Genomic DNA, 12,322 nt, shown 5'->3' on the forward strand with positions numbered 1-12,322 from the left:
GCTGGAGTTTTTAAGCACCTCAGTGTCGCTGCTTGACTGAGAACAGTCCACCAACCAAAAATATCCAGCCAACAGCGTCCTGTGACCACTGATGAAGGACTAGAGGATGAGTGGACTTCTGTGAGATGGGACACAAAAAGGACAAGATTGCAGTAATTGAGACAAAGTTAAATGTACGTATATAATGCTCAGCATCTAAAACTAAGTTCTAATCAAATGCAGGTTACATTCCTCAAGTAAAAGAATGCAGACTGCCTAATTTCACCAACATACAAGTCAAATGAAAGTCATATCCAACATGTCAGAGAGATTTTTGGCTTGTGGAGATGGTATAACCCTAATGTTATTCAAAGTTTACTGTAGCTACCTACAGAAAATGCTGGGACAGTTATTTGGATTGATTAATTTGGATTGACCAGTACTGTGCAAAAGTAAGAGACCACTATTTGTTTGTTTAATTTCCAGACAAATTGACCAAGTTATTCATTTTTCACTGTCAAAAAATCTTTAAACGTTTACACAGAAGCCTCAACAACATATAATACAATATCAAATTTGTATTGTCCTGTATGTACATCCTGTTTATTTAGTTTCAATTTATTTGAGTCTTTACTTACAACATTAAGAGATCAAAATAAAATTGCTAAAAAAAATTAAATGATAGGCCCTTTTTAAAAGTCAAGCCACTCTGTCCTAATTACAGTGCAGGAGGCACGGGAATGAAACAGGTGTGCATGTAACCATGAAGATAAGATCAATCCTTTGGGGACGAGGACCTCTAGTGACAAGACACAGGAACAGCAACATCTATGAATTTTCATAGATTCATTTCTGTCACCAAATAAAATCTTAAGAAAGCAAAACCTCTTGCTGTGGGTTTGTTTACATTGCCAAGGGTCCACCACCATCTCTAGAATGTTTTTCTAGCTTTTCACTCCATTTGAATTGTGGAGCTATTTTGAACCTGATCAGTCTGAACCGGACTTTGGTCATTATATCTTCAGAATCATTGAGGTGTTTTAATATTTGCAGTCAAAGTAACATCCTGTTTGCAAGAACTGAGTGCAGCATGTTTCAAGAAATGTCCCAGAAATCTCCACCTTGGAGAGGGTTTTCAAAAACCCCAGTTTTCAGTGAATAAAACTGCCTTTTTGGTGTGGACTGGAGGCCAAAATTCAGAGAAAAATAAATTTTCAAAAATATCTGGATACGTGTGGACAGAGCCTTAAACTATGTCTGAGATAATCCAGCTCTGTTAGCACATGGGGTTGGGGGGGGGGTGGTTTGGGTCGGGCTTGGTATTCAAATTTAACAGCACCAGTCGGGCCTTATTGGGTCAGTTCTAGTCATGGATACAGGTTGGGTTTGGGCTTCAATTTTATGCTTGTACAGTCCTCTAGAAAAGTGGCATCCTATGACAGTCACAGTTCTTCTGTACGACCCATTCTGTGGAGTTTACATAACTACACGTATTTTTCCACATACTGTTGTCCATGTAGTGCAGTCACTACACATCAAATAACGTTTTTAGAATACTCTTTCATTCCTTTAGTGACATCTAGTGTTGGTAACCACACTTCATATTTGGCTGAAACCCTTGGCAGAAGTGAACATGAATTGATCGTTTCTATCATTTCTATGATCGATAACAGGTTCTGATTTTTACAGAAGAAGGTTCTGCTGATGATTGTGGAGCTAGAAATCCCATGGGGCCACTGATTATAGTTCTGATTATTTATCTAATAATCGATGTAATCAGAAATGAACTGCAGCTTTACTGAAACAAACCACATTCAACCACTCTGAAGTTTCACTGCGAAGAAAACATGTTGAAGTAAGGAAACAATGTGAATCGGTTACAATATGAAAACTGAAAGTGCTTTCTGGTTCCTGTGTGTTTAATGAAAGACCATATATGGAGGAAATGTCAAAATATGAAACAGAAGACTTTATTAATTAATCAGACTCGATTCCAAATGAACAACCTACTTTAAATTGATCATCTAAGTGAAAGGTGTCCAGTCTTGTCAGCAAAGGGCTGGTGTGGCTGCAGGTTTTCATTCCGAACAAGCTGGATCACACGTGCCTCTGCTTGTTTAATCAGTTTAATCAGTAGTTCACCTGCTTTGTTAGAATGAAAACCTGCAGCCACATTAGCCCTTTTCAGATAAGATCAGACAGATCTGAGCAGTTTAGTAGTCTAACCGATAAATCTTGGCCTGTGTCTGTGAGGAAGTGATGTAAACCTGCAGACTGTCTCTTTCAGCCTCATTATGGATGGTAATGCAATTTTAGCAAGTAAGCCTGGTCAGAGATTAGGCCTAGTATTGAAATACATTTTACTTTCTGTGGAGAACCTCATTCAGAAGAAGTAGTAGAACTGGGTTTTAAACTTCATCATGGAGGAGTGGAAGAGGATTCCAGTAGGAACCTGTGCAGCTCTGGTGAATTCCATGCCCAAGAGGGTTCATTAATCGACTGTATATACAACACTGTTGCTCACACTGGACATTAGTGGTAAAAATGAGAAACTTCACTCTGTGGAGGTGATGTCATTATAATACAAATATGATTAAACATTTAAATAGACGAAAAATTCAGTTAATAGAAGTTAACTATTAGAATTGTTTGGCAGCCCTACTTTTAGCACAAAATTAGAGCAATACAAAAAGTAGCATGTAATAATCAGAAATAATTCAATAAGTACATTAATAAAACAGTACAGTCATGTGCAAATGTTTTGGCACCTTTAGTCACATTTCATGTATTTCTTGATAAAAATGATAATAAGGTAATAATAAGCACATCTTCTACAGAGAACACACCTCTGCTCATTTTAATGCATAATTACTGTTTATTTGCCAAATTTATCATTTTGAGAAAAAATTTGCATAAAATGCGCAAAACACGTGGCAAATTTTATGCTTCATTTTTCCAGGATGATCATCTAAAATAGAAATTGTGCTTTAAAATATGCAGAACATGTCGTATCTGTAGAGGAATAAGTCTGAACTTTTCACACAGAAGCATCATTTGATTGGGTATGTTCAAACTTTTGCAGAACATTATGAAAAACAGAGATGCTGTTTCTGTGGTCAAGACGCAGTTGGCATATTAGCCACTTGCTGAACCCTGGGTATGTACTTGCAACAGGAAGAGCTGAGTATGTATCGGCTCAAACCACTAAAGCTGAACAAGCTTGAACTACAGGAAATACAGATTACAGTTTATTTATTCCAGTCTACTTTTGTATTGCCTACATGATTAATGCAGCTAAAGCTGAGTAAGTATGAAATACAGACTAAACCAAACAGCGAAATATAACGTTATCAAATTCATATAAAAATGAAAAGCAGAAAAACAACACGAATAATAAAGTTTTAATAATACTTGGTTTTTTATAAGCAAAACAAGGCAAGTTCACTTATATGGTACATTTCAGACACAAAGCTAATTCCATGAGAAGAAAATATAAGACAAATTAGATATAATCATGAGAAATTGTTTAAGGGCCCCTGTTTCATATTTTGTTGATTTGAAAATAACGCATCTTCCACAGAGAACACACATTTTAATGCACAGTGCATAAAATGTGGTCTTGTGGTCTTTGCAAAAATTACGGTACATTTAATATTTTATATTAGATTTTTCATGTTAAACTCAGCAAATGAATAGAAATTGTGTGCTAATCAACTTTGTAGGAAAATGTCATATTTCAGTGTGTTCTCTGCAGAGGATGTGTTCACTTTTTTCACTTAAAATCAAGAATAAAATCTGACTGAAGCTCAAACCAGATAATTAAGAAGTGCAAAGTGCTAAAGCATGGGAAAGAATAAGTGGTCAGATCTGGATCTATCCAAGTTCATCTGTCAGCATGTTCCAGCTTTGGGCAGCAAAAGAACTCTGTTCTGCCTCACTGCTTGGTTCTAGTTCTCTGCACTCCCAGTCTGAGTGGTCTGAGAGGCCTGCTAGGTTCTCAGTAGATTGGACATGTATTTTGGTTCTGTGTCACTGAGTGATTTGTGGACACAGCAGCATTTTATAATCAGTTCTGAGAGCCAGTGTGGGATCATAATACTGCAGTAATATGTGACCATTCGAGCTGCTGTGTTTTGAATAAGCTGTATCTGTTTAAATGAGACAAAACCTTCTGAACAAAGATAAAATGCATTTATTTGCACCGCATTTGACTGGAAATTCTTGTAAATACTAAAGATAATTAGAGTGTCCAGCAGGCACTTGTTAAATCATTATTTTTGAGTCAAATGTATCCTATATTTAATTTTCCAGTATAGCAGTTATACTTTGTTTTGGTCTAAAGTAGTGGACACTCACCCGGTTTGTTAATGCAGAGAAAGAGGACTTTAAATTGTTGGGTCTGACTTTTTTTTTTTTTTTTTTTTTTTCATTTTTGCAGTAATAAACCAGTTTCTCAACTTCTGCTTTTCTATAACAGACAGTGTTGGTCACTGTGCCTGTCTAAAATTCCTGACAGGGCTTAAAGAAAAAAGAAAGAATTTAAACACTGGTGTCGTAGCAAGTAACTAAGAGGATGTAAAACTCTAAAATTACAAATATGTTAATGAATTAAGCAGAATTTACATTCTAAATTCATACATTCACACTAAAACTCTCCCATAATTAATTTACCCTAATTTGACAGATGAATAGATGACTTCCTTTTCTTCAACGTGGCCAGAATTCTGAATAAGAGGAAACAGAGAAACGATCTTTTATACCAAGAAACACAGAAACTAGCCTGAAGGGTTATTCTACACCAATGCAGGTCACGTCACAGATTTACATATTCAAGCAAAAAAAAAAAAAAAAAAAAAAAAAATATATATATATATATATATATATATATATATATATATATTAATTATATTTAATTATTAAATATATTTATATCAATTATTATATTTAAAAATTATATTTAATTATTAAATGTATTTAATTATTTATCTAATTAAATATATTCATACAAAATTAAAAGCGGTGTTACTAGTAGTTATTTAAGTTATAGTCATAAAATGTTGAGATTTATCAAATTAGATTTTGAATTTGTATATTAAATGTTATATTTACTGCTCCAGAATATTAAGAATATTTTACCATAAACAAACTGATGTCATATTAATAAACAATGCACACAACAGGTTTGTTTATTGGAGGGTGTGCTGTATATGTATGAGCATGGAATCGTTCCATAAATTTGTTATTAATTTATTTACGACTTATCTGTGTTTCCCATATGCTACTGGGACATTTTAGGTCATGGTGTAGTTTAAAAATACAAATGAAAAATAAACAAATAATAAATTCTATTTAACATTGAATAGGATTGCTGTACAAGTTTTCCAAAAAAGACTGAAAACTGCCTGACTTCAAAAACGAAAGATTTTAGGTTTGGACATAAAAAGTACACCCTTCAAGTGCAGCCAAATATTATTCATTTAGCAACATTTAAGAAACAATTTTGAAGAAGCTTAAAAATGAAAAATGACACTCTTGATAAAGATGGTTCTTCAAGGGTTCTTTAGTAAAGAAAATGGGCCTCATTCCTTCTCAAGAACAAAATTCTGCTTAAAACCAAAGATTCCGACATTCACCAGTGTTTGCTTATCTGGGATTTGTTCGGAGGTCAGAATCTGCACAATCAAGAGCACAAAGGTGAGAACAGTTCCGCACTGAAAGACCACGTCCTGAATTCGACGGAGACTTTTTCTTAGGATGTTTCTCAACAACACACTTAAGAACAGACTTTGGAAGATATTAGAGAATATCTTAATATAGACCCAATAGTTCTGTAGAGCTATGAACATTTGCATGTTTAAATGGTTCTTTGGATGGTGAAATAGTTCTTCAGATTGATGGAGAATGTGCTGTGTTTATGCAACATTGTGCTTTAAGTGGAATTCCCTGTTTGATGCCAGACTGATGCCCTCTATAAGAAATATGTTAAAGACCCAAATACAGAGGGTCCCTGGATGTTTACCTTTTGCCAAAAACAAGAAAAGAAAAAGCAGCCAATAGTTTTATTGGTACATACAATGTTATATTGTTGAGGAGAGGCTAATAATTTAAAATTGGATTTAAAAAGACATGTTCTACTAATTGTTTTCTATTAATTTCTTAGAAGCATCCTAAAACCCCAACCCTCCGCCATACAGCACCCCTGATTATTGCAGAACCCTATTTTGGTGCCATACAGAACTAGTGTCTTTACCAAAGAATCCTTGAAGACCATCTTTTTTATTAGTGACCTAGTAGTTTTTTCTTGAATCCTTTATGGAGGTATGGTTTGAGCAGATGGGTGCCGAGAATGTTGGTATGAAAGAGCCTCAAATAGAAATGAGGAAGGAAACGCATTTTTGATTACTTTGCATTTACTCACAGAATTTGATGAGAACTCAGGGAACGGAACAGCAGGAGTTTCTAAAGAAACAGGACATCATTTATATATTTTGATCAGCGAGTCAGAGCTTTGCTTTCACTTCCAACAGTTCCTACTTTGGAAAATGTGGGGCCTAAAAATTTAGCACCCAAGAAACCTAGATTTAAAAATAAATGTTTATCTGGTCAGTAAGAGTTCATTTACTCAGAAAAGAAAAATGCAATGTATATACAAATAACATTAAAATGCAGTTATTTAATATTAATAGCAGTCATTATATGTAGGTAAATGTGATGCTTTAACTATTTCTTTCGCTCCTCAAGGACGGCCAGTATTAATTGATTTGGAACCAAACTCAGGCACTTGATACTTTTTACCTTATTAGTGTTTATTTGCTTTTATTCTTGTTATATAAGGTGATTTTACAAGCTTTTCACAACAATGGTTATAAACAATCGGCTTAAGGGCCAAAGACTTTTGCACAATACTGGAGATGTGTGTAATATGAAGTTAACCCACCTGATTTCTGCCTGAAGTTCACTGCTGCGTACGTAATGTTGTCATTCACACTAGACGACTGCATCCTCTCTGATTAGAAAACACAGTAAAGAAATAATAAAAGATAATAAACACCTCTGAGTGGATCTCAGTCGGTCCATGTGAAATCATGCAATGTATATACAAATAACATTAAAATGCAGTTATTTCATATTTAATAGCAGTCATTATATGTAGGTAAATGTGATGCTTTAACTATTTCTTTCACTCCTCAAGGACGGCCAGTATTAATTATAGTCATCATCCAGTACATGCTAATCAATATGTTTAATCTTATGTTAAATCAGTTGCCGCTGATGGAATGTAATAGGTGCATGTGATCTGGAACCAAACTCAGGCACTTGTTACTTTTTACCTTATTAGTGTTTATTTGCTTTTATTCTTGTGATATAAGGTGATTTTACCAGCTTTTCACAACAATGGTTATAAACAATCGGCTTAAGGCCCAAAGACCTTTTGCACAATACTGGAGATGTGTGTAATATGAAGTTAACCCACCTGATTTCTGCCTGAAGTTCACTGCTGCATACGTAATGTTGTCATTCACACTAGACGACTGCATCATCTCTGATTAGAAAACACAGTAAAGAAATAATAAAAGATAATAAACACCTCTGACTGGATCTCAGTCGGTCCGTGTGAATCACCAACAGCCTCCCAGCTGTCTTGGATTTGCTTATTTACAATAAATAATATAACTGTCCAGTAGATAGCTTACAGAATTTTAGACATGGTGGGTGTGGCCTAAATTTTTGCCTTAAAATGAGTGCTTTGGGAAAGTGTTTAATGCATGTTTAACTACCAAAACAGAAACAGGCCAATCCAATAGAAACATGTTCATCAGTTTATGGTTTACTGGAAATCTGAAGAAGAAATGCATTGGAGCAAATTTGGCCAACCCTGTCGTCACACTGAAGTGGTATTTATTGCTCATAATACAGTACTTTTAAACTAGCTATATGTCTATAATAAAGTTTATTATAATTCATTGATTGTCATTTTTTAACTAAAATAATCACATCTGTATTACTCATGTCGGGCAAAATCTACCATAAATGAATTCACCAATAACTTATAAAATAAAACACCAATAATCAATAACATTTTTCAACAGACCTTTCCTGTTTTGGTAAAAAACAAAAGAGAAATTCATGTCTCTAATATGATTAGTTCAAAAGTAATGGCCTGAATACTGCAGCTCTCTCCTGACTGATCTCTGTGGACCATCAGGCTCTTCAGCTGATCCAGAATGCAGCTGATCAGTTCGTCTTCAATCCTACTGAATTCACTCATGTCACTAAACTGCTGTGTTCCCTTCACTGGTTTCCTGTAGCTACATCACAATTAAAACTCATGCCTACAAAACCAAAAATGGACCTGGTTCTCCCGACCTGATGGTCAAAACTCGTTCTGTAACTCAAGCACAACTCAGCTCGACCGGCCCTCCTTCAGGATGCGTGGAAGACAAGCATCCAGACTCTTCTCAGTCGGCGAGCCAATCTGGGTTCACATCCTTCTCTTATGAGACGACCTTACTGACAGGAACAGGTCCTAAATCAGGTCTCCTAATCTCAGAAGCTTTATGAGAACAAACCCAGGTGGTGGAACAAACTCTGAAGACCCATCACTTCAGAAAGCATTTAAAATCAGCACTAATTCAACACTTAATGAAATGTCTTGTTTCTGTGCAGCTGTCTCCTTAAACACCAGGTCAAAGATACATTCTCTGATTTAACCAAAAGCACTTTTGTAAGTCGCTCTGTATAAGAGCTTCTGCTAAATGCCGTAGTGAGTTTTGTGATACTCTCATATTCATGCAAAAAAAAAAAAAAATGTAAACCATTTTTAAAAAGTGAGATACTGAAGATGAAGGATGTACAGACATTGTGTGAGATGATGTTTGTGATAAATGTTTCTTACCTTTAGTCTTTTTTCTCCAGTACACAGCACCGATCAGGACTAGGAGGAGGAAGGAGAATACAGAGCAGACGCTGATCAAGGTGAAGTGTTTCTGAAAAAGGCCAGGACCTGCAAGAGAATGTAAGGGGAGGGGGGTGGGGTTGTGCAGACAAAAATCAATGCAAATTTCACTATAAATATGGTAATTAGTGTTAATCTGTATGCGAGTCAGTACCTGATGTGGCCCAGTGACCTTCAAAGCTTTGTCTTGCAGTCTGTAACAGTTTTGGACTCACCCATATTTTCATAGTGAGTAGCTGGAGTTGATCTCGTGGTGGTGAGGTGCTGGTAAATGTTGAGAGTTAATGGAAAAAGTGCTTTTAGTTTGGAGCCGATAAACACAGCACACACCCAGTTCCTCTGGCCCAGCGTAACGTTCCTCAGCTGATGTGGGTTTGGAAAGTTCTCCTGGGTTTGCATGTTGATCCAGTACAGTCGTGTGTTCGGCAGGTGATGAGAAATTTCACACTGTAATGTGACGTCGTCCCCCTCAGTTAGCTGCTGAGGGTCGGCACGAGCTGTGGAGCAGAGAGAGATATTTCAGGTCAGTTTTGTGTGGAACGTTAGCACTGACCTGTCTGAGTAACCAGGCTTTGAATTAAGGATTTTTTTAAAGGTTGAGTACAGATGATATTTAGGTACCTCTCACCACCACAACTTCAAAGAAAGTCTTGTATTGAGATGAACTGCTGAAACGTTGACATTCATATCTCCCAGAGTCGCCCCAGTCTACTTTTGAGATGGTTAAAGAAAAGTCATTGTCCTTATTTCTGAAATGGAGCCGTTCCCCAGCAGAGTCCGGTTGAAGGGTGCTGTTTTGATCTGAGCTGTGGGGTCTCCAGGACCAGGTGGCGTTTAATGATGAAGAGATCAGATCTTTGCAGAAAAGGAAGAGTGAATCTCCCTCACTGGCTCGAAACAAAACTGACTCATCATTTGTTGCTGCTGAAATAAACATACAAAGCATTTTGCAGACAAAATTATTATTATTATTATTATTATTATTATTATACATGAGTAGCTTTAAAACTGTTTACCTGCTTTCATTTCCAACTTTATTTTTTCATTGAGGCAGACGTACTGTCCCTCATTCTGAGCTTTAAAGTCCTTTATAAGGAAATATTCTGTCTTGTTTAAATTCACTCTCATTGTGTTGTCAGATTGAGGTCCTTCCCAACGATCCTGTCCAGTGCTGGAGGGGCAGCTTAAAGAAAAATCATCCCCTGGAGCAATTGCAGTAACTGGCCCTAAGGAGAGACAGAAACAAATGTCCTGAAGTAAACACAGCTCACCTTTTCAGCCATTCTATCCCATCAAATGACAGTCATTTATTAACTCACCACCGGAGCCTGTAGATTCACCAACACAGACAATCAGACAGATTAAGAGCCTCGCAGACATTCTGAAAGACAGATACGCGAGTCGTGTTGCATTTAGAGGAACATCGGTCTCATATTTCCTGTTCTGAGGCGTGTAAAGAGGAGGGTTCTGTCCGAGCTCGGTCAGACTCTCACTAACGTCAGACTGAAGGCGCAAACAAACACAAACCACTGAGATAAAAAACACAGCAGGCCAGGCAGGCACTGGTTCACTGGCAGCTGATGTAACTGTGTAAATTAGAACGATTATAAATATCGATTATTTTCAGCATCTGTGGGTTTCACACGCCCAGAGTTGGACACCTTGTCGGACACAAACTCTCTGCTGAGGCGTCTTTATTTCTGTGTCTGGCTTCTCCCTTCGCTTCTCAGTCCAGGTGTGTGGCTGTGAATGTGCATCAGGTTATTTTCAAATTTCCATCCATTTTCCATTTAGGCGATCATGATTCAGTGACAGACTCTAAAAGAATCTTTTTATTAGAACAAATCTTGGTTTTCTCAAGTTTTTATAATGCTTAGCAGCAAGTAGCACAGCTGTCTAAGTGTTAGCTCTGCCATCACGAGACTGTGAGCCTGATCCCCGGCGATGCCACAGCCATCCATAGTTGGCGGTTCAAGAGCAGTCAGCAGCTGGCGTTCTCCTCCAAGCATGTTAAACTGTCCAATAATGTTGCATTAGCGTCAGTTTGTAAAGATGTGGCAGTGCTTAATGTGTTTGAGCGCAAACGACCTTCCGGGATAGAGAGACTCTGCAGCACGTCTTCGTTCACAGAGCCACTCTGTTTTATCTTACAGTGATGTCACAGTTCCTGTCCCACTCCTTCCCCTCCAGTCCCAGATCCTGGCCCTCTTTCCATCTCACACTGATCCACCTCCTTGCCCTCTCCCAGTCCTGCTCCATCTCCCTTCTCAACCATCTCCTGTCCCACTCCACACCCCCTACCATGATATGCCAAAGGTAAATAACTGAATTCATGATGATGATTAATGCAGTGTTGTGGGAATGGGTCTGATGGTTCAGTCAAGCGGTTTGGACGTCGCATTTGATTTACCAAGAAAATGACTCCGATCAAGGCTACATATCCCTGTTAGTGCTACTTGACCTCAGCACAGCTTTTGATACAGTAGACCACAATATTCTCCTAGAAAGGTTAGAAAACATGGTTGGAGTCACAGGGACGGCCCTATCATGGTTCAGATCTCATCTAACAGAACGTTATCAGTTCATCAGGGTAAACAATTTATCTTCCAGTTATTCAAAAGTGAGATTTGGAGTTCCGCAGGGCTCTATTTTAGGACCTTTATTATTTACTCTATACATGTTACCGTTAGTCACAGTTATAAGTAACCATGGTATTAACTTTCATTGTTACGCAGACGATACGCAGCTGTACAGATCAGCCAAGCCTGATGACAATTTATACAATACAGATTAAAGAAAACAGAGGACTGTGTAAAAGACGTGAAATGCTGGATGTTACGGAACTTCCTCCTACTAAACAAACAAAACAGAGGTTCTCCTTCTGGGTCCAAAATTAGCAAGAAATAAACTACCAGATTTAATCTTAAATCTCGCCGACTTTCCAGCCACACCTGGCTCAGCAGCAAAAAACCTCGGCGTCATAATTAATTCAGATTTATCATTCGATCAACACACAGGCGGCATCACTAGGACAGCTTTTCTACATCTTCACAACTTTGCCAAGATCAGAAATGCCCTGTCCCTGCGTGATGCAGAAACACTAGTACACGCCTTTATTACTTCCAGGCTAGACTACTGTAATGCGCTACTGTCAGGATGCACGAGCAGGAGTTTAAACAAACTCCAACTAGTCCAAAACGCCGCAGCCAGGGTCCTCACTAAAACTAGAACATCTGATCATATCAGTCCAGTGCTATCATCACATCATTGGCTGCCTGTTAAATTCCGTATTGATTATAAAATTCTTTTATTGACTTATAAAGCCCTACATGGTCTCGCTCCTGAATACCTGCAAGACCTTATTTCCCATTATGAGCCATCACGACT

At 37.5% G+C, this 12,322-nt stretch overlaps 1 protein-coding gene across 5 annotated transcripts; it reads right to left on the reverse strand.

The window, feature by feature from the left end:
• Positions 1-3,424: 3,424 nt before the first annotated feature.
• Positions 3,425-10,321, reverse strand: LOC108415432. Of its 5 annotated transcripts, none has more exons than XM_037546272.1 (9): positions 10,255-10,321; positions 9,952-10,161; positions 9,557-9,856; positions 9,151-9,432; positions 8,876-8,983; positions 7,454-7,522; positions 6,917-6,985; positions 6,383-6,438; positions 3,425-4,703 (listed from the first exon to the last, which is right to left on the reverse strand). In XM_037546272.1, exons 1-9 carry the CDS (start codon positions 10,313-10,315, stop codon positions 4,647-4,649), a joined length of 1,212 nt encoding a protein of 403 aa, XP_037402169.1. In that variant the 5' UTR covers positions 10,316-10,321; the 3' UTR covers positions 3,425-4,646. The 5 variants fall into 5 exon arrangements, with proteins under 5 accessions (XP_037402169.1, XP_017543962.2, XP_037402168.1 ...); XM_017688473.2 differs by having other exon boundaries at positions 6,398-6,438; positions 9,557-9,859; XM_037546271.1 differs by having other exon boundaries at positions 9,557-9,859.
• Positions 10,322-12,322: the final 2,001 nt, after the last annotated feature.

This window comes from Pygocentrus nattereri, chromosome 16 (assembly GCF_015220715.1).
Source record: "Pygocentrus nattereri isolate fPygNat1 chromosome 16, fPygNat1.pri, whole genome shotgun sequence".
NCBI classification, from domain to species: Eukaryota; Metazoa; Chordata; class Actinopteri; order Characiformes; family Serrasalmidae; genus Pygocentrus; species Pygocentrus nattereri.